This window comes from Aulonocara stuartgranti, assembly GCF_965226115.1.
Source record: "Aulonocara stuartgranti genome assembly, chromosome: 6".
NCBI classification, from domain to species: Eukaryota; Metazoa; Chordata; class Actinopteri; order Cichliformes; family Cichlidae; genus Aulonocara; species Aulonocara stuartgranti.
In genome coordinates, this window is record NC_138944.1 from 21,164,161 (window position 1) to 21,186,498 (window position 22,338).

At 44.1% G+C, this 22,338-nt stretch overlaps 1 protein-coding gene across 5 annotated transcripts in view; it reads right to left on the minus strand.

Moving 5' to 3' along the window:
- The window catches only part of dlc1 (DLC1 Rho GTPase activating protein), a 94,647-nt gene that overhangs the window by 2,982 nt on the left and 69,327 nt on the right, over nucleotides 1-22,338 (minus strand). For 4 of the 5 annotated variants that reach the window (XM_082536260.1, XM_082536261.1, XM_082536259.1 and 1 more), the window contains 10 exons: nucleotides 13,005-13,076; nucleotides 11,595-11,676; nucleotides 10,450-10,513; nucleotides 6,855-8,500; nucleotides 5,539-5,718; nucleotides 3,893-4,052; nucleotides 2,856-3,063; nucleotides 2,140-2,356; nucleotides 1,625-1,739; nucleotides 262-477 (listed from right to left, as the gene is read on the minus strand). In XM_082536260.1, coding sequence (XP_082392386.1) covers nucleotides 262-477; nucleotides 1,625-1,739; nucleotides 2,140-2,356; nucleotides 2,856-3,063; nucleotides 3,893-4,052; nucleotides 5,539-5,718; nucleotides 6,855-8,500; nucleotides 10,450-10,513; nucleotides 11,595-11,676; nucleotides 13,005-13,076 — 2,960 coding nt within the window. Of the gene's footprint in view, nucleotides 1-261; nucleotides 478-1,624; nucleotides 1,740-2,139; nucleotides 2,357-2,855; nucleotides 3,064-3,892; nucleotides 4,053-5,538; nucleotides 5,719-6,854; nucleotides 8,501-10,449; nucleotides 10,514-11,594; nucleotides 11,677-13,004; nucleotides 13,077-19,550; nucleotides 19,872-22,338 lie in introns of those variants that run through there. The other variant, XM_082536262.1, reaches the window with a different exon arrangement.

Here is a 22,338-nt window from a genome sequence, read left to right on the forward strand (position 1 = left end):
GGTTTTCCACTCGATATTTAGAGTTAAAAGAGAGGCAGGGCAAGGACTGAGAGGAAAAGAGAGGAGAGGAAACAGAGATGGTGTGCATGTTTCAGGAGTGACAGCTTGTTTACACTCTATAGAAAGATAATAAATCTTTCCTGTGAGCTGTCTGACAATTTTATCAATGTTTCCAGGCTGAAAGTAGCCGCACAGGCTGAACAGATGACATTTAAGAGGACCTAGAGATAGATTTTTAAAAAAAGAAAAAAGAGGACCTACCTTCCTATATGCCAGGTCAGCATGCTCTGGCGTGGAGCAGCTGTCATATCCTTTGAACTTGTCTTTAGCCTCTTTGAGGAGAGTGTCCAGGCTATCTTGTAGGTACGCCCTGTAGCCTCCATGCGCAGCTTCTTCACCTGCAAGCTCCTCCAAGCGCTGCGGCAGCAAAGCCTGCTCCATATACGAGTTTCTGCAGCGATTCATTTCTTCTGGGATCTGTGAGAGAAGAGGAGATGGATGGTTAGAACAATTATTCATCTGCTTAGTCTGTTAGAGTTTAGGATAAAGAAATATCTTTTGGTTTGACAGACTTCTACAATTCCTACTGATGTTAGAGAAAACAAAGCACAGAAAACTTCAGAGAAAAAACTAAAAAATTAATTAAGACCCCCTTCACTAAAAATGATTGGCAGTGTGAGCTTACTGTGGGGAAAAACTATTATGTAAAACAGGTCTGATTTTAAAGATCTCAAAGCATTTCTGAATACGTGATTAACACTGAAGTCATGGTTTTTCTGGCTTTGTCATTATTACATTAATCCCATTAAACAAACTGGAAACACATCCTGTGTTTGCCTAGTGTATCCTCAATATAGTCTCCTTCATATCTTCCATTGTTAATTGCATCCTGACAGTGTTATCGTCAATCTTCCCTTTAAAAAAACCTCCATAAGCAAATGCAAATGTAATTAAAGAAATCATTTAAGGAGGTTAATTCGGTTTACTTGTGCAATGTGACCATGACAGGAAAGCAGGAAGCCTTTCCACAGCCTAATAGAATTTTAAACGACCTTAATGACCCACAGTGTGCAGCCTTTTAACATTTACTCTACCATGTCCAGAGAAGATGGCACAAGGCAAAGCACATTTCTGGCTTAATGTCAGTTTTAATTGGATCTGTAATGCTGTAGTTTTGCTGATTATTTCCTGTTGTGCTATCCATGTGGAGATGCCAAATCTCACTGACATGAATTTATGGATTTCTGACCCCTGTGATACTATGCTAGAGTTTGGGGGGCGTTTACTTGAACAGAGCTCTGGACAACATAGGTATTCAGCCCCCCGTAGCATGTTCACTTTCCATAATCCAAACTCCTCTTGAACGAATAACTGCATGAATTGGATCAATACCTTACATAACTGGGACTCTGTTTGTTGACAGGACAAACGCAGGGACACGAGGTATGCGGCAGGAAACCGGAGGTGACATTTATTCTGTCAGCAAACATACCCTCGTTACCTTAAATGGCAGTTTACTGTGAAGGTAGTAGCCAGTAACTCATTCTGCTTTTATTTTTTAAGCTAACTTTAAAAGTGAAGAGTTTGCTGCACAGGTTCTGCTACACGATTTTTAATCACTGACCCTAAAGAGTTTCCTGCACTCCTGGATCATGTGCGCCAGGCCGTGAGTGGCAGCAAGGTTTTCATTCAGGTCCCTCTGGTCTGGCTTTCCGAGTGTCTGCTTCCGGTTCATCACCCTTTGGGAAAGAAGGAAAAAGAAGAAGACATAATGAGGCTAATCAGAGCAATCACCACAAAAGAAAAGTAAAAAAAAAACTGGAGGAAACGGTTTAGCTGTATAAAGCTGATAAACCCTCACCTAGAAGTGCCAAATGTGGAACAATGCATGTGTTTTTTTATTTAGGTCTGGACGTTTATGTAACCTTTCTATTTCCTCTGTCTCTCCCCCTTCCTCTTCTCACCGGCTTTGCTCTCTTCCACACTATTCTGCCCTCGTGCTAGTTTGGAGTGACCCTTTCCTGTTTTCCAAAACTGCACAGGCATATTGTGCCCTTATGCAAGATGCTGCAACAAAAACTATTTTGATTAAAGGCATGAAACTGAACCGATTACAACGGCGCGCACTCAGACACACACCTCGGCGAGTTGCTCTCCTTCCGTCGAAGCGTGTTGAGGTGGAAAACGGATGGGGCCAGACAAACTGCTAGGTTGGTGGGAGTCATCTGATTCTCAGCCACGCTGGCCGTCACATCGCTGAGCAGACACAGCAGCGTCCGGAGTGCCTCTCGGTTCTCATCCGGCAGGAGCAGCACAGCAGCGCGAGCTGCCTGAAGGCGGAGCTCTTTAGGCATGTCTGGAGAAGAACATGGACTCCATCATCATTCCTTTTCAGTTCAATTTAGCACAAATTTATTTAGCTCCACAATAAGATTATCATATATAAAATTAAAAGCTCAAGGAGAGTCAGTCAGTACTAATATCTGTTGTCATACTACATCCTGTCATCGTTCTTTCCAGCTGTTGTTTAATTCAGGAAGTAGACCGTATCGGGCCTCCAATTACCTGCCAAAAACGAGTTATGATGGGATCTGTGTTGACCTGTTACATAAGCTATGTTACATAAGCTTATATGTATGGGTCCACTATATGCTTGACCTCTCATACATCACCTTACGCAAACGGTGTAGCGTCCACAGATGTGTGCTCATCTGTCTCATGTGTTTTTAACAGCTCTATGGCTACAACATCTAAAACAAAGTATGTCAGCTGTGCAGTTGCATACGTCAAGCTGCGCGAGGAAGACGACGTAGACGAGCCTGGAAGAACATTTTCTGTGTTTTGTGTCTTCTTACACTGATAGATCTGCAGGAAGGTCTCTGAAAGTTTGCTGGTAAGCAAGGGCTCTGGTAAATCTCTGAAGTACTGCTTCAGCATGTCGGCAACGTCATAAGCTGACTGGCCCTCGTAGTTGACTCCTCCCCCGTCGGCGCCGCTCGCTTCATTCATCTGACGGAGGGCTTGGATACGAGATTTTACGCCCGATTTCCTGAAAAGACCCACCTGGGCGGGGAAACAAAGAAGAAAAGGGTTACGTCTCACATACCATGCAGAAACCTTTGAACTATAAAGTACCCGATCAAAGAGTATCAAAAATGACTCTCACAAACACACACACGTCTTTTATTGCGTTAGGCTGTTGCATTAGGAAAATAACATTCTTGACTTATCCACAAATCCGCAGCTTACAGTCAATATGGTTACATCACAACAGATCCTGTTGACTGTATTTACAAGGAGCTCCAACAACAGCCAGTAGGCATTCTTGTAGTGAATGCTGTGTAGGACCTCATCAATGGCCTTTTAAGGCTGTGTGAAATGGCAATGTTGGGGAGGAGAAAAGAAGAAGACTGCTGGCTTGTTCACTGAATATTTTCCATGAGCTTTCACACTTCCAAACAGAGGCACTTTGTCTGTCCTTGAAAAGAGAGCCATCATTCTCTTTTGCATGATGCCATATTAAAAGCCATTTTTCAATTTGACTGCACCTTTCCTTCCTTTATAAATGCACAGACTGTGACAGACTGGGTATAGATTAAAGCGACACAGGTGACTGAGCGCACTGACTCTCCCCTGGCACACAGAAAGTGTTTACACACTGAGTGGGCATCAGACTTTTTCCAATTCCCTGCCTCATGTTATGTAACACCAAGAGAAATATGCACATGTATTTAAATTGATATTTTATGCCGTTTGAGTAGCTTAAAGAAAACAAGTTAGCTAAAATAGTACTTAAAGCTAAAGCTGAGGTGGCCATTACATGTAAACTTGCAATTCCAGTGTATAAAAAGGTTTTGCACACATCTGTGCATATTTCTGTACTATATGTTACCTGGTCGAGGCACTGATTTCGTAAGTAGCGCATGGCCTGCTGGATTCCTTGAGGCAGGGGCTGTCCCGTCCGCTGGACGATGACTTGTAGTGGCACACCAAACACATTCCTGTCTTTGTAGTCGCGCACCTTGATGCGCTTCATAAACTTCGGCACAGCCCTGCAGCATACACACAAATTTGGATCTTTAAAATGGGTCAACATTATAATGACATACCTTCATTCTCTCTTTACTAACTGAGAGCCTAGACTGTAATCAACAAAAACACATCACAGTAATCAGGGCTAACACAGACATTCCACAAACACCTATTCATACACAGAAAATTGAATCACCGCCGCGTCAGAAATGCGTCAAATGGTTTATTTTTAGTTCAGATGCAATGTAAAACTCAAACAAATCCAATTAGGCCTTTTATCACACAGCGCTTGAGCCTTTTATGTGTGTGCAAGGCGAGTGTGAAAGTGAGCGAGTGCAGAGGTCCATCTGCAGGGTTACGGGGGGCGTGGGTAAAAAGGTAAGGGAAAAATGGGGATCGTGGAAAGGAGATGTACAAACCCGCTACTTTGTACATCTCCAGTCGACGTCCGTCTCCAGATTTGTCACTCTGGGCGAGCTTGTGTGCAAGGATTTGGTTCCTAGTGAACAGCAAGTCTCCATCCACAAACCCAGAGTTGAAACATGCAACCCTGACCGTTTCACAAGAATGTGCCCGCAGATTTATGGCTGAGTATCTGTCTGCATGGGTGTGAGTGTGTTTTGCACAGAGATGTTATGCGTGACTCAGGACAAGTGTGTCTTTGTAAGTGCTGGGGTTCACAAGACTCGGAGTGCTTCTTAGAAGCACGGTTTAGAAAAAAAAAACAAGAAGAAGAAAAAAAAAGAGCATGTTATGATCCCGGGCAGAATTCTGACTATGTTGTGGGCCTCCAGTGGCCAACAATTGGACACTGTCTTTCAGTGAGCCTCGACCTGTCATAAGACTGTCATAATGCCTTCTATTCCCGTTTAAAAGAAAGCCTCGAGCAGAAAAATAACACAGAATTAATGTGATTTTTCCACTTCTAGTCATCTTTTTTCCTTAACTTTAGCTTCTTCAAAACAGCCAATTCTAGGTAGCACTTTGGCTTATAGCAATTTAGCACAATGACACTTCAGTCTACTGTAATGTGAAGAATGTTCAGTGACATTCAGCTGCTTTCATTTCAGGGAATTACATTAGCCCAGACCTTAAGCTTAGAAGTGGTACAGAAGATAGCTTGGAAGGACAGTTATTGCGTGCAGCTCTTTTCAGCCTCGAGCTCAACACCTCGCGTGTGAACTGCCATGATTGCCTCGTTGAGAAAAAGACTATGTACGCCCCTTCCCAGCAATTATGGGCCTGGGAAAAGAATGTGAAACCCAACCTCTGTGGACAGCCATCCCCACACTATACAACAACCTGCAGATGGAGAGGATTTGGAGATGGGTAGGATTGAGAGGGTTAATAGCTGGCTGAATGGGTATATTAAAGGGCATTACTTAGAGGAACAATATGGCAGTGGCAGAAGCCATTTCACATGAAGCTTTAAAAAGAAAGAAAAACACTTCTTAATGCTTTCACCCTCCATTTCCCGTCCACAAGCCTTCCCTACAGTCCACTCACCAACTGAAGCCATGTTTGTTTGTAGGAGTGTGTTTCTCCAGTAGAGCAGTGAGCTGCAGAAGGGAGAGTTTCTGCAGCAGATTCATCTGTAGCACAGACTGGCAGCTAATCTGAAGCTGGGCGGAGGCCAAGCTGGGCCGATGGGAGTTCTGGAAGCTGGGCCAGCGGAGTTTCTGTGGTCTGGAGTACATCGGAGAAGAGCAGAGCACAAATTGAGATGTGAGAAGAATACTGACGATTGAGAAAGAACAAGTTTAACCCTCGGGATCTGCCTCATGCTTTTGTTCATGCATAAACGTTGACAATAAAACCCACGGCCACACACAGTAGTTGTAGTTGTTATGTGCCAAGTGATCAGTTTGGGGATTACAAGGACTTATGTACACATCAATCAAGAGATTGTCTTTGAGACTAAAAGCCCGCCGAACGTAAGTCTGCCTGTGAATTCCTGAAAGCACAGGAACGGTCCCCATGGAAACCAAGCAGCATTCCAGAGCGCTCGGTAGCATTACATAAGGAGAGAAGTCTCAGCGTGTCCCCCTGTTTATCCTATGCTGTCACTTTTTATGTAAAACTCTTTTTGTTGGTACCTCAGTGCTGCATTCAGGTTTGCTTTGTCCTTTTACAGAAGAAAGACTGGCAGCATGAGACTTTCCACTTAGTATTAAAACTAAAAGTAGCACATAAAATTTTTCTTATATAAAAATATGCATGAAATTGTATTTTTGAGAATGGCTAACAGTGTGGTCTGGGAATTATTTAGAGTCAAAGTTGCTGTTTAATCTAGAGCAGGAGTATGAAATGGACCTGAGGGCCAGAACTGGCCTGGCAAAGACTTCAATCTGGCTCACTCCATATCTTAAGAAAATATGTGGAGGAGAGCATAAATTTTAGACTTTTAACTGTAGTTTTGGCTCCAAATAAAGATTCCCCCCACAGTTATTTATACAGCATTTCTTTATCATGTAGAAAAAGAGACATTGTGTTGAAACTGCACTTCTTTTTCTTACATCTCAGGTATTAAAAGTGTCGTTAAACTTCTTTACATTGATAAAAAAAAAGAGGGGTTTTACTGCTCGACCCACTTAAAATCAAAGTGGGCTGTATGTGCCCCATAGTGTAAAATGAATTAGACATCCCTGATTTAGGGACTATAGATATAAATGACCACATGTACTCTAACCTGGCATGTTTGCACCTTACTATAAAATGTAAGGATTTCAAACCTCTGATTTTTTTATTAAAATCTGGATGAACCGACCCTTCATTGATGATCTGCATTTGTAAAAAGATGGTTTTGAATTTTCTTCCCTCACCTGCTGGTTCGGGTTAGAGATGCTCCGACACCAGAGTCTCTTCTCTCCCTCATTCCTTCCTCCCCCTCGCCCAAGGGGTTTCCTGTGCTGTCTTGGTCGCTTCCGTTCTCGGCCTCCTCCAGGCGGTTCTGCAGAGGAGAGGATGGGCACGGGGAGGCCGAGTCCAGTGCTGAATCCGAGTCGCCTTCTTCCTCCTCATCTTCCTCCTCCTCCTCTTCACCAGCCGCATCCTCAGACCAGGCATTAACGAAACGCTGCAGGCCGCTGACGTGTTGAAGCACTTCCTCTAATTTGTGCTCATCCCCCTCTTCCTCCTCTCCCTCCACTCTCTCCGTGTAAGGGACGTTGTCATAAAAACTCAGACGGCTGTCGACCGAGCCCGATGAGCCACGGCGTTGACGTCTGCTGTGCCGTCCCCTGAGGATCACAGAGTTTCCATTATCATTAGTGCGTGAACTCCCATCCTGGAGGGCCTTGGGAAAGGTTCCAGGCTTATGGCCTTCTGGTAAATAGAAAAAGATCATGCCCTCCTCTTCCTCTTCTTCTTCCACTTGTCTGCTGCTGTCTTGCACGCTGTAGTTGTTCTTGCGGTTCTGCTCATCAACTGTCATCCCATTACTAGCGTGGCAGGGGATGGGTGGGGCAGATTTGGGAGCTTGCTGCTGATCTGAAGCTTGCTGGAGGAGGCTGAAAGGATCAAAACCTTCCAAATACATGCCCCCTCGCTTACTGGAGGTCGCTGCCGCACTGTGGCTGCGAGCTCGAGTCACTGGGCTCGGCGTGCTCACCGCACTCCCGCTGCTAGCTTCCGACTGGCTGCTCCCAGTACTTCCAGTACTTCCGTTGCTGGTCTGAGTGGAGTAGGATACAGAGCGATTGCGGTTAAGTGTCATAGTCTGGGTATTATTGCGATGGTGATTAAGATTCTGGTTGAGGTTGAGACTGGAGATGTCCACGCAGTTGAGCCTCCGCAGTTTGTCATCATCGAGACCCTCTTTGACGACGGGGCCGCTGATTTCTATTTTGCCTCCGCCGGTGCCCCCCTTCTTCTTTCTCTTAGAGGAGCTGCCACTGCGGAGCCGCAGACTCTCCATCCTCTTGAGAAAGCTCTTAGCTCTCGAACGTGTGCTTTTGCTGCTGCCGGATCCTCGGTCCAGACTTCCCCCTCGTCCGGCGACCCCCGTCTTTACATCAAAGGTAAACTGCCTGAGAGTCTCTAGGGGCGATGGAGGCAACCCGTCAGACAGAGAGTCCTCATTAGCACATCCTGACCCACCCGTGCCTGACGATGAACACATGCTAGCTATTGAGCTGGCACGGGTGGCATTAGGGGGCACAGCTTCGTTTACCAGAGCAGCACCGTGGGTCTTCTCTTCTCCTCTCCCTCCACTCCCACTGCTGTGGATGGAGCCGACTTCGGGCTGTTCACTGAGGTCGGTCAGCACACTCTCCGAGCTGTTGCCTTCTCGGAGGGTGAGCTTGCCCTTCTGGGATGCTTGGTCATTGGGAAAAGGGGGCTGGCAGGCATCTGTGGGCAGCGCGGAGAAAACCTCCAGCTCATCCATCCGAGACCAGCGCTTGCTGTCCCTCTGGAAGGTCCAGCGTCCACTGATGGCACAAGGCTCATCCTCATCTGAGTCCTCACTCTGAATGAATAAGGGGGCCAAGGAAGGGAGAGGGGAGAGAAAGGAATAGCAAGAAGAGACGGGGAAAAAAGAGAGGGAGGGAGAGAAACAGTTGGTGACATTATTCACTGCCACATTTTCCACTTCTTTTCCAGTATTCCTCACCTTGATCCAGGAAACTTTCTGTAGTTATGGAACTTATTTTAGAATGGATCTAATTTTAACCTACATGAAATATAATTATATACAATGGCTGTCAAAAGCTTCCATAACACAAGGCCTTTTATAAGAAGACATGTATAAATTTCAGCATGAAGCATGAGGTAATTATATTCATGGTCAGTCAGAAAACCTCAGAAAAATAAGTAGAATAAATTGGCCATTGCTGAGTCACATTTAATGTATATGAACCATTACAAAAATGCACACACCTCCCCCAGTTTGGTTAATCTGTCTCAGACCCCGAAGGGCGTTGAGGAAATTCCATTTTGACCCCATAGCTCTCAATGTAGCCGGCCAGACTGGGGTCACCCCCCGCCTACACCCACCTACACAGTCGTTATCTGATTGTGCACAGGCACTCATGGTTGGAGAGTAAAACAAGCGCCGTCACTGATATATTTTAAAATTTCTTATACAACCCACCTACAAAACTGGCGTCTATAGTATACAATCAAAGTCAAACACAGGCCTCAAATCTAAAATCTGAACTCATTAGAACACCAAAAACTTATAAATGAAGTTCCTATATAAAGGATCCTGGAGATAAGCACTTTGATTGAAAAAGGAAAAGAAAATCATCATTTTCAGAGTTCACAAAGGGCTTTATTATAGGCTTCGTTTCAAATAAAAGTGAATAAAGATTGTGATCTATCCTGGTACAAAGAGGATTCACCTAAAAAGAACAATTTAGTAATTTTGGCGACACTGCTCTATACGACCGTAGCCTGTTTCTCCAGTTACTCCGGTTGTAATGAGAGGTAACCAGCACTCACTGGTGATCATAGCTGGAACCATTTTTTACTGTCCACCCAGCAAATCATACTGATTGATACGCTGATTGCCACATCAATGAGGTCGCAGAATGAAAGCTATTCTTATAATCATCGGACAGTACGAGCAAACCACGAAGAACGGGAGACGAGGAGATGGAGATTTAAGAGAGGGAATGTAAAGACGTGACGAGATCAATGCATTCCTAAGCTGTCTGGGCGTGGGGGTGGGAGGCTGTTGTCCCGCAAGAGCGGAGGAGTCGAGGAGGCAAATAACCTCTTTGACTCCTCTGCTCTTCTCTGTTGACTCCTGAAATGAAAGGTGACACAGAAAGGGTCATCCTAATGAATACCACCACGCATAGAACAAGGATCTTCCTATGTAGCCCTTAAGGGCATTAGATTTGGTTGATTTGTAGAAAACAGAGAAATTCTTGTCACAAAGTGACAGTGTCTGTCAGTCTAGACTTTCTGCTTTAATTGAAACATGAGTGGTCTAAAAGTGGGATTTTTACATAATTATCCTAAGGAGGAAAAACACTTTCCACTAGGACGGCTTCCTTAAAAGAGACATTTAAGAGCTGGTGTTGGTGGGGGTTTAATTGGTGCGAAAAACTGCTTGAAAACATGCCTTTATAATACCTCTGAAATCATTGAAAGATGTATAAATACGAGGAAGTATTTTAGAAGAGAGAAGGTGAGCATACTTTAAATGAATGGGGGAGTTTTGGTCAAAGAAACCCCTTCATTTAGACATTAAAGCTCTCCTCCCTTCCCCTACTATCCCACAACCCATTTGGTATAGAAATGAACTCAACAGGTGCCTTCTCATTAAACGAGATGAGAGAAAATGCAGCTTTGCCCTGTGGCCAAGTGCGAACTGTGGGTTGAGGTGAGGCGGTGCAACTGTGGATAAGGAGATGTGCAAAGTGGCTTTTCACAAAGGAGGGTAGTTCAAGTGCTTGCATGTAGACTTACTCTTTTTCTTTGTGGTGAAATCTCCAGTCTCATTAAAGCGCACTTATTGAGGGTGTTCAGTCTCCTGCAAACACAAACACACGCACAACTGGTTAGATTTGAATTGCGTGGGCTTTAAATATTAAACCTCACCAACTTTCACTAGAACACAAGGATGTGTAAAGGAAGGAAAGATGAAACAAGGCAAAAAGGAACTGCGGTGCATCCAGTCTGGCTAATGAGATGCGGAGGGATAATCCCTACGTGGACAGGAAGAGAAGGAGAGAGTGCAAAGAGAATGAAATCTGCTGGAGTGCCGACGCAACCTCGGGGAGGGGACAGAAAGATTATCCCTTTAGCCACCTGGAGAAGGGGGTCCAACCTCTGAAGAGCTCTTAGAGCAGATCATGTAACAATGGAGAGATGAAGTGATGGGAACTCAAGGATAGCTGCGGATGTGGGGAAGGGATGAATGCTGCCAAAAGAGGAGACACTGAGATGATAGCTTCCAGATGTATGGAGGAACACCTGCTGTGGTTTATTACTTAAGGATCGAGTTCTGATGAAGAGGCTGAGTCCATTAAAGAACCATTAGTTCCCTCCTCATATGCTAAAAAGGACGGCAGGGGGACAAATTGAATGCAAACCCAGTCGTCTTCAATGATAATTGCAACCATTTGGATCACTTCACATATAAAATGAAGGCTCACAAAGCTCAGAGCCTTTTAAATGTTTATGTTTTAGGGAACAATTGCAGTCTAATTTTTTTTGTCCCCTACAACATAAAAAGAAAGATGCAGTGATGTAAGGAGAAAGATATGTGCCTGGGAGGATGGTACAAAAGACTCTAACGGCTAAGATAAACCCTATCAGTCCCAGATAAAGAAGAAAATAAAGGCGGAAGAAGGTAAGAACATAGTGAAACCAAACAGGGAGGGGAAGTGCACGGTTGCTTATCGTGCGATTCTTTTATCTCATCAGCAACTTTCCAAAGCATGGCTCTTTTTGAAGTCGTGCCCTCGTGGTTTCATCAGAGGGAAAAGTAGTGATAGTACAAAAAAGAGAGAGAGAGAGAGAAGATGATGAGGAACAAGAAGAAAGGAACATACCATCAAAAGAAAGATAAAAGGCGTATGAAGGGTTTTAAGCATGACTTGTAATCTCACCTGCAGAGAGCCTCAATAGCATCCCGATCGAGGAAGTCGTGGTCTTTGGTGACTGAAGAAATGTCAATGGGAAACTGGGCGTCTAAAGAGAGAGAAGTGAGTCAGGTTACGTGAGGGCATCTCCCTGCCACTGATTGGATCAGTATGTTCAGATAAAACTAAAAGATACCACCCTCAGCTCCAAAGACACCCACCTACTCAAACACCCACCTTCCCCCTCTCACTCCCACCCACCCATACAGCCCTGATTAAAAGCTAAAAGAGGAAGTAGCGTCTTAGTCGACCAAACAAACACAGCTGCAGCTTTCAGACCCAGCAGGCAGGGGGGATATGCAGCACAGGGGGAGAGAACAGGGGACTGATTGAAGAATGACAATAGGTACTCCAATGTGGCTCAGAGGTCCCGCTTCCTTTTCTGCTTCTCACTCTTTCTCTCTGGTCTACCTGAATAACAAGGTCACTTGTTCGCCCAGTTGCTGGGCTGGTAAAAGCAGAGTGAGTATGCCTTGAAATTCTGTCTTGAATGCCAAGAATGACCAACTGGATATTACAAGGTTTTCTGGAATGTCGGACCAACCCAAAATGGGACTGTTGCATCCAAACCCTCAGGGGTCACGTTGATAAGAAAATGCTATCATGGGGCCAGCACCTTTAACCTGTACTGTACTGGAACAGGCCTATCAGTCTGCCTATCTTTAGTGGGGCAATAGTCTCGACGGCACAGACAATAAAGAATCTCTTATGGAAATAAGGAAGGGAAATGTGTGTCACGTATCAACAGAGCAATTCCTACTACTACTACAAATGAGTCAAGCGCAGTTTTCAGCACTTTTGTATTGCTTTTTTTTTTTTTGTCTGAAAGGTCTCAACACCTGTACAGAAACTCAAATAGGAAACCTTTCACAGTTAAGTGGAAATAAGCAGTGACCTGCTGACAATGGCAGCTCGGTACTGCTGTCATCATTCTGTAATTACATAAAGGGAACTGGTATGCCCCTGGCATGCAGTAGTATAGAAGACCTACAAGGAGTGAAGAATGTTTTATGTACTTTGGTGCTTATTTATATTTCAAGGGTCATGCAAAGTACTCTTTTTCAAGCAGTTGTCATTGCAGGTGTAGCTTTAGATGGAGCAGAAAGCTATAATTATATAGGTTACACTGTATTCAAAGCATAGGCAATGTTTGCAATACAGTACAGCTCGCTGGGGCTTACATGGATTTCTTTTCGGATGTAGAGCAAAAAAAAAAACCCCACACACATCTCATTTGCTCTTCTGTAATGTTAGGCTGTGTGTTTAAATTTTGAAAACTAAATATAAAAATTATTCTTATTGCAAAGTGATAAAACCCAAACCCATCAGTCATGTACCAGTTTTGAGCAGGCTGCGGTGTCTCCTAGTGTTCCTTACCTTCATAAAGTTGGGCGTATTGCGGGAACCCTGCAGCTCGGAGCCACGTGCAGGCCTCTTTGGCTTCGATCTCTATGGAGAAGAACAAGTGAAACACACGTTAAGGGTTACAGAAGAACAGCATCATGTCAAAAAGCGTGTAGTAACATGAAAAGACATGAGCGTGGCTTTGGTAATAACATCACGAGTGTAAATGAAACATCATTTAATAAAGTTATCAAGTTTAAACACCAATCCAAGAAAACACTCTGGAACCCTCCAGCATGTTAGCAGCTTATCCAATGTGAACTGATTGACCTTATTAGCTATCTAACACTCCGTCACGCACGCCTCTCACATGTTTCTAGAGCTAAGAGCAACATACGTGCAAACTTCACACCATCACACTCTCAAGTGTCTTCCACTTAAGCTTCTTAGCTAGGTAATGCAGTGGAGTCACATATCTCTGACAGTAAACGTTGCCTAACCTTTTCCTCACGTGACACGAACAATGGTTGCCGTGGATCTGCATCCATGGAAAACATTTATTCTTTAAAGTATTAACATGTTACATTTTCTTTGCTTGTTGTCTAAGAGCATCTGTTTCCTCCTGTTACCATCACAAGTAAACTCTGAAGATTAGCGTGAGTATAGGAAAGGGAGTTTAACATTCAGATGTGTCATTCTGAGAGCTCGTACAGATTCTCCATAAAAGCCATTATTCCATACTTCTTAAAGGCTGACAAACAAATTCTCCCATAACTCCCTTAGAACACAAGCTGAGGTCTATAGTGTGTCACCGGTGCCACGAGGATGTCTCCTGTGAAAGCTTTTTAGATGACATGTGCCAAATGGCTGCTCCAATCGCCATAAATGCTTCATTATCCCTGCAGCTACCTGTTTTTAGACAGGAGACCAAAAGAAGAGTTTTACAGTGTCCTAGTTCCTAGAATGATAGCAAGTACACACGCAGATCAACCTTGAGAGAAACAAAGCCTGAGTGACAAAATTGGTAAATGGCCTGTATTTGTATAGCGCTTTACATAGTCCCTAAGGACCCCAAAGCGCTTTACATAGTCCCTAAGGACCCCAAAGCGCTTTACACTACATTCAGTCATTCACACACTGGTGATGGCAGCTACATTGTAGCCACAGCTGTCCTGGGGCGCACTGACAGAGGCGAGGCTGCCAGACACTGGCGCCACCGGGCCCTCACCACCAGTAGTGAAGTGTCTTGCCCAAGGACACAACGACGAGACTGTCGGAGCCGGGGCTCAAACCGGCAACCTTCCGATTACAAGACAAACTGCCAACGTTTGAGCCACGATCGCCCCCGAGGCACAAAGCAAGTAAAAGACTTGGAGGACAGTCAAAAGTTCTTGCTTTTACAAACTGCTACACTGGCAAGTTTAATTGGGTTACTGTGTCTGGCTGAGTGTAATTAGCTAATCATAACCACCCGTAAAGAAACTGGATTTAGTGCATTATATCTTTGGTTCGCGCATTAAGCAGTTACACCCCATTTCAAAGCTAAATCGCTCCACACGTTATATATATCTTCCCACAAGAACACAAAAAGAGAACAACCTGAAAGGCAAGAAAAGTAACGAGAAACAGAGAGGTCAAGGAAGACTACAGCTGCAAAGGGTCTGGACTAAGCGATATGCCGACATTTACATACCAACAACAAGCCTAGACGGCAGACAAACCCACTAACAACAAGGTGTGACACGACCAAGACAAGAGTCTCCCCACTGCCACTGCAGAGGCTCCAACTTCCTTTAAACAACTACCATGACACCAGCGCGCACCGCAGTGTCAAATGGCACATTAACAACTACACTCCGGCGTTATTTGTCAAACGTGCGCTATTTTTCCTTGTGGATGTGAAGCTGTATGCCTGAGAAAAAGTGTGTGTGTGTGTGTGTGTGTGTGTGTGTGTGTGTGTGTGTGTGTGTGTGTGTGTGTGTGTGTGTGTGTTTCAGCTGAGTATTTTTGGAGCGTAGTGAACCCAGAGGAAAGTACAAACCAAGCAATAATTATACCAGCATTCTTGAAAGCAAGCAGTGCACAGGGCCAGAGATTCCTGTGCTCGCTCGTGTTTAAATGTGTGTGCACAAGTAAGTCTGTCTGTGTGTGTTTGCATTGACTAACCTCATGTTTAAAGACAAACCACTCAAAAGACAGTAAAGCTATTGAAATGCAAATTAGACATGCAAACACATGGTTGGCCTTCCAACCCCACGCCCCCCTCCAGTCCCCAGAAAAGGAGCTACGCGAGCCAATAAGTGCCTTTTGCTGGGATGCTATGCAGTGACACACCCTACTGGGCTAGAATGTGTGTCAAATCTATTTTACAGTGAGATAATGTGAACTTAGTGTGCCGAGGAAATAAAATAAAGACAGCAGCATTCACCCCGCAGATGGATCCGACTGAATAATATTTGTCACTGAGCTACATTGTGTCCATTCATTCACAGAGTAAAAGCAAGAATATTTTTGTCTTTTGTTTGGCCACAGGAAGTGGACAGGGGCATGGGGCATCTGGCACAAACATTCTTAACAATAGAGCAGCACCCACTTGCACTAACATGCATCTGGAAGAATCAAAAGCCGGATCAACAAAGCAACAAAAGGAATTTACAAGAATATCCCAGGAACTCAGGCCATAAAAACATCATCTTTAACCAGACCTCCTAGCCATTAACATTTATGTTAGCTTCGATAGAAAAAGATTTGAGGGTGTATTTCAAATTTTTTCTTCACTCACTGTCCACCCTGGTTCCCTAGCCCTGATCAGGGAACTACCTCACTTCCCCTTCCTGCTTCCCTCACAGGAAGAAAGCTTAGCAGCGTGCAATGGCCACCGACCACTTGGCTGTGCAGCCCTGCCTTCATTTGTTCCAGACCAGATAATAGACGGGGAGGCAGCCAAGACAAACACGGGCCCCGGCGATTGTGTGTACTTACCAAACGTCCTCGTGGTTAAAGATGGCTACAAAGCCACTCTAAACAAATATCTTGCGGCACCCACTTAGAGCCTCAACATTGCAGTGAGAAAGCAGAAAAGAGAGTTTTATCACCCTGATAATGACCGCGTTATTCAGCACGCGTGTGCCAAGTCGGCTCAAGAAGGGATAACACATACAGAGTGAGTCAAAGGTTCAAAGCCAGTGGCACCACTCAAAGTGCTACATGTCCTGGCAAGCTCTTTACATCCAGCTCACTTCACTTCTCATCATGTTCAGTCTAATTCCTGGAGGATTTATCTTCTTGCTTTTGAAGGAAACTTATTGTACACCACTCTATGAGAACTTTGTCACTTCGTGCCATTAATTCGGGGTGTGAATAATGATGCGATTCTCAACTGAGATAATTATGCCAAACGTCTCCCATGTTTGGCTGCTTCTTTTTTTTTAAGCCAGTTGCCACATGGTAGGTTTGGCACACTGTGGCCACTACAAGTGGGACCACTGATGATTAGTGGGAAAAAATAGGCCTGAAGCCAAGTATGATTTTTGTTTGAAAACTAAACAGGACTTTGCTGCTATAATACTTTGCTCCGTTTTGAATTTCAGTGTAGGGTGTGTTGTTTTTTCAGCTTCTAAGAACAAGTCTGAGAACCACTGGCGAGGTGACGGGCGCAGAACTTGGATAATCACAAGTTCAGAACAGACAAGAACGTCTGAAAGGAATGAGGCTTTGAGGTGACTTCGTCTAGACTTTCCAACAAATAATAAATATTCTGACATAATTAGCCACATTGATTTCTGAATCTTATAACCAAAAAATGAAGACAAGTCAGCTCCACACTAATCCTGACTGATATGAACAAGCAAAAACAACTCAGTGGGACACACTCCCTCTTGCTTGGAAAGATGAAGATGATTACAGAAGAACAGCAGATAACACAACTAATAAGATCCAAGCTGATGCTAATAGAGATTTCATATGGATCACGAGAATCTTTTCTCCTGCACATTGCCCAAAGCTAATCTGGTGAGCACCCAGTCAAGCTTTACCCACTTTCCCGAAGTATCAACTTCTAAAATTATCCACCACAGCTTTTCTTTGCTTTCCTTTTCCCTGCTCTCACCTTCATCTCCTGCGCTGTCTCTACTTATTTCAACTCTGCTCGCCACTTCTCTTCTCTCCCTTCCGGTAACAGGAAATTCTCACAATTGCCGACCACAGTCCCACCCCACCTCCCACCCCCAGTGCAGGAGACAACGGGGTCTGGCTGGCTGAGTCTGAATGCTCAGCTCCAGTGGGAGTTTGTCAGCAGCAAGCAAACAAAGGATGCTGCTCCCCCACCTATAGCAAACTGGAGGTCAAGAGTCTCTATACAGTTAACAGTGATGCTGGGGCTTTGAAGCTGGCAGACTGAGAATAATGCTTGACTAACCACTGTTGTGAATTGAGGTGGCTTATCTTGAGTCATCTGATCACTGCTGAGTTTCCAAGTGCCCACTGCATAACAACCCAAAAAGCAGTCGTCAGATCCTAATGAAGTTCATTTCAGAGTGGGCCGTTCCAAAGGGACCGCAAAGTTGGTTTATATAGGTGATGTGATAAACCAGGCCAGACTGTGTGGCTGGCTCAGACGTAATAAGCAGAGCACCAGAGCCTGAATGCTGCCTTGCTTTTGTCCTTCACATAAGCACCGACAAGGATAAGCCTGTAAAAGACTTGAAAAAAAATTGAAATCACAACACACACATGTGAGAAAACCCAAGAACAACTGGACGTTGCAGATTTTTTAGCGTGACCAATGTAAAATCCCTCCTGTGCTCCACTAGTGGAATGTAAGGATGGACATTTTTTTTTCTTTCCTGATGGGTATCATGTTTTGTGATTCCACTGTGGAGACAGCTGGTGCTCACAGAGAAGGCCTGGCTGTTGGCTAAGTGATACGGTGCCAGGAATATTACCATCTGGCTGTTCTCAAACTATATCCCACTGACACAAACAAAAAAATAATCAAGTTACTAACATGCTCCATTCCAGTTATCAACCACCAGCTGGCGCAGGCATGCAGGCACGGATCCACGAGCACATCCACACGCAAACACACGGCTGTCCCAGATGGGTCATCGCAGCGCTAACCCCAAAGACCCCCTGACGACAGATTTATGCTCACATGGAGGGCCCTAGCCCTGGATCAGGTGACCAGGCATATTCAAAGCTTCTGAGAAGCTTTCAGCAACCAGATGACAGTCTACCTGCCTGCACCCCTCCCCTCCCTCCCTCCCTCCCCTGATAGCAATCCATTAACATACAGATCCCAGGACAGCCCAGTACCTTCAGCCAAAGGAAGGTGAGAGCAACAGCGAACATATGACTTTTCTCACAGGACATGAAGAAAACAGCTGGATGTAAATCTTCCAGATAAGGTCACAGCTTCTTCCTGTTTCACAAAGAATCCAGATGAAGCATGTTTCCTTCATTTAGAACAACCCCAGTCTAAGGTGGTTTACCTCATCCCACATAGGCTTGAAAAAAGAAAAGAAAATGTGGTCTCTTTTACACTTTTGACTGGATAGTCCTTCTATTCCTAGTTTGCATAGTAGAATGATATCAGCATTATACTATTCCTGGATTAGTGGTTACTGTAGATAAAGTTCATTCATCTTGCATCATAATGGCTGGAAATGAGTATATACTGTGTGTGCGTGCGCGCCTTTGAGCACGTTCTTAATGCCTTTATGGCTCAACTGAACCTCAGCGCTCATATCTGTTCCAAACCTCAGGCAGCTGATAAGAAGCCATGTGTTGGAACAAACGTTGAAAACGGCTGGGACAAAGGAGAAGCAAACAAATCAAGCTAAGCCTGACAAAACTAAACTGAAAACAGGACTTAAACAGCCACAAAGCACCCCCTCAATATCCCCCCTCCCCTGCTTTTCGCAAAAGGTCGGCCGTCAGGCAAAAGGCAGTTAAGCAAACTGGAGGCGATAGGATGGCACTACTGTCGCGGGCTGGTACTATACCCAGGATAATCTCAAAACCAATTCAATATCAATAAGGCTACTTGAAATAGGCACATTTTGGAGAAGGTTTCATCACCACTATCGATTCTAACAGTGAAGTGTGCGCTGCTCTGCTAGAAACTTCTCTTGGCTGAGCGCGTAAAAGGGTCAGTCTTACAGTAGGTTTTTGGTTATGTGAGAAAATAGTCCCCATTTAGTATTGTGGAGGTCACCGATAAACAAACATACGAACAAAAACAAGCAAACAATCAAAGAAACAACAACAAAAACCGGACATATTCAGAGAATTGTGAACAGAGGTCGGGACTCCGTACGCGTCAGGCTGTGAGAATTTCTGACAGTCCGCAGCGCTGCGCCCCAAAGACGGTTTATCCAAAACCTCCACTCAAAACTAAACCTGCAGTAAAAGTTTTAAATCTTAAATTCCGAAAATAACCTTTAAAAAGTGCACTTTTGGGAACTCTTCACTCCCCGACGAACAGGAAACCGCTTCACTGGACGGACACGTTATTCATACAAACTGAAGACCATCACTTATCTAAACGCAGTTCGGTGGATAAGAATGAAATGAACTTACGTGTCAGTATCATTTTTAAGGTCTCAATTCCACCATAAAACCAAACTCCCGGCTGCACTCTGGCAGGGTAGACAGTTCAGTCAGATCTACTCCACCGTTAGGACGAAGTCCGCATGATAAATCCACTGTAGATAAAACGCAAACTAGAGAATCGGGTGCAAATGTTCTCCGACCGTTGGGCAAAGCGGTAACTCCATAGTCCTAACTAATCTTGCTGCGGCAAACAGAATTCCATAATATTCAAATCGTCCCAACACCACACCGGACCTTGAATGAAGCGGTTCCCAGCAGGAATGTGAATGGAGAGAGTAAAGTGTGATTCAAGCTTTAGGAATGGGCAGCTCTGCCGTGGCTCCACCCCGCCCCCCCCTCACTCTGCTGCTCCACACCTGATAAGGAGCTGGAGACATGCAGATGCACTCAGAACAACCTCTGCAGTTCATAATGTGCAGGGACTGGAGTTTGTTTGACGATCAGAGACACAACTTTGTGTCCAAACGCACTAACAGTTACAAACTGAGTTCCCCGCTACAAATGGCGACTTCATTCGATGATATCCGTTTCTAATTCATTTGCAAATGTATTTGCTCAGAACCGTAAAATATATTTTACAAATGTTACATGTAGATAAACTAAAGTTATTAACCGAGTTATATATTTTTAAAGACTTGCGTACTCTTTTCAGCTGCAGGATCTCTCCCGCTTCTACCACTCCCATAAGAAGTATTTGACTTGTAGGTTGGCACCCAGTTTGCATATCATTAGAAACTAATGGAGACAACTGTGAGACTCTCTTTTGTGACGCGGGATTTAGTCTGAAAAGCGCAAGTGGTGCCTTGAAAAGAAGTGTTGCAGGTATGGTAATGGCTGTGTCCATGACGCGCCAGGCGCACGTACACCATGCTCAGGCTGACTGCAGTGACAACACATTTAAATTCCTGACCGCAGGGCACATAGGACGAGATACTGAGATAATAAGACTTACAGTTCACTCGTTTATGTTTGGTATACTTAGAAACAGCCAGTTGAGTGTTGCAGATTCTGCCACATGCTCCCATGTGTGGACTTCTCATCTTTTCCTAGATCTCGTCAACTCTGTTATTGCCATGGTAACTCACAGCGCTGAAGTGGTGCAAATAAAAAAAAAGGGAGGCGAGTCAGTGGCACGGAAATATGTCTAATCCAGAGTTCGGACTGCCAGAAGGGGGAAAGGATGATGCAGAAAATCCTGGCTCTGTGCGCAGTCTGTCGCTGGCATTTATACCAGAACCAGCTGACGATGGAGTCACAAGTGATTCAGTCAGAACAGAGCCAGCCAACTACTGAAGTGAGCATGTTAGAGGCATATTGTTTTCATTTCTGATGGGTGATGAGAATAATTTGGAATTTTTGCCTTGAGTTTTCAGTTTTAACAAGAAGCAGTTTTTTTTGTTTGTTTTTATAGCCCACAGAAGATTTCTAAACATTTAGTGTATGACTCGCAAAGACTGTCTATCATACATTTAGCACTGGTAATATGTCTAAAAGTCCCCAACACAAACACATTATTTCATTATATCTGGTCTTTGCAACCCTACCTCTAAAACTATAAAAAAGCGTGTATTGCTTGTGTTCTGCACTACTACTATTTGCTAAGTACTTAAAAGGCCTATCTTGTACTTACACAAATAATCAATAAAACAAGAGCAGTCCTTTATACATCCAACAAGACCTCCTATGTATACATTGAGTCACTAGCTCCTGAATTATGTATGGATTCAGATCCATTTGTGACATTTTCCTTGAAAACATAAAGACCACATTTCACACTTTTTCCTTTTTAAATTTAGTATGTATTTGGGAGGCTATATGATATGAAAATATTAGGTAATATGTCCAAATAATTTCCTGGATCCAGATCCGAATCACTCTATGCAATCAAACTCCACCTTTGGCAAAATGTTCATGCCAAACTGTCAGCAAGTTTTTGCGTAACCCTGTAATAAATACACACACCACACATAACCACCTTGGCAGGTATTAAGCAGAAACAATGGATTTTCTCATATGCCACATGTGTGTGATTGATGCTGCCCATAATGTTTATACAGTACTATCCCTCCAAAAACTCCTGTAAGTACTTGTTCACAAGCTCTACAAGAGAGAGTTACACCTTTTTGGTGAGTGATGGAATCCAGACATTAGTACCTTCAGAATGACTATAGCATACACTCACCTTATCAGGTACACCCATTCAACCGCTCATTAGTGCAAATATCTATAACTGTCAAGATGACCTGCTAAAGTCCAGACTGAGCATTAGACTGGGAAAGAAAGGCGATTTCAAGTGATTTTGAATGTGGCATGGTTGTTGGTGCAAGATGGGCTGGTCTGAGTATTTCAGAAACTGCTGACGTACAGGAATCTTTCTCTTTAGGGTTTAAAGAGAATGGTTGAAAAAGACAAAATATTCAGTGAGCAGAATGAAAGGAGCCAAAGTGCTTTGAGCCAACAGAAAGGCAACGGTATATAACACAATATGAGAAATCTTGAAATCTAGGTAAGAGCATTGCTGAATGCAAAACACGCCTTGAAGAGGATAGGGTATAACAGCAAAAGACCACACCAGGTGCCACTCCAGAAGACTGGAAAAATGTTGCCTGCTCTTTATTGATTCCCAATTTGTGTTTCAACATACATATAAACAACAAGAGAACATTCTACCTTGTATCAACAGTTCAGGCTGCTGGTTATAGTTTCATGGAGTGGGGAATATTTTCTTGGCACACTTTGCAGCCGTCAAATCTGC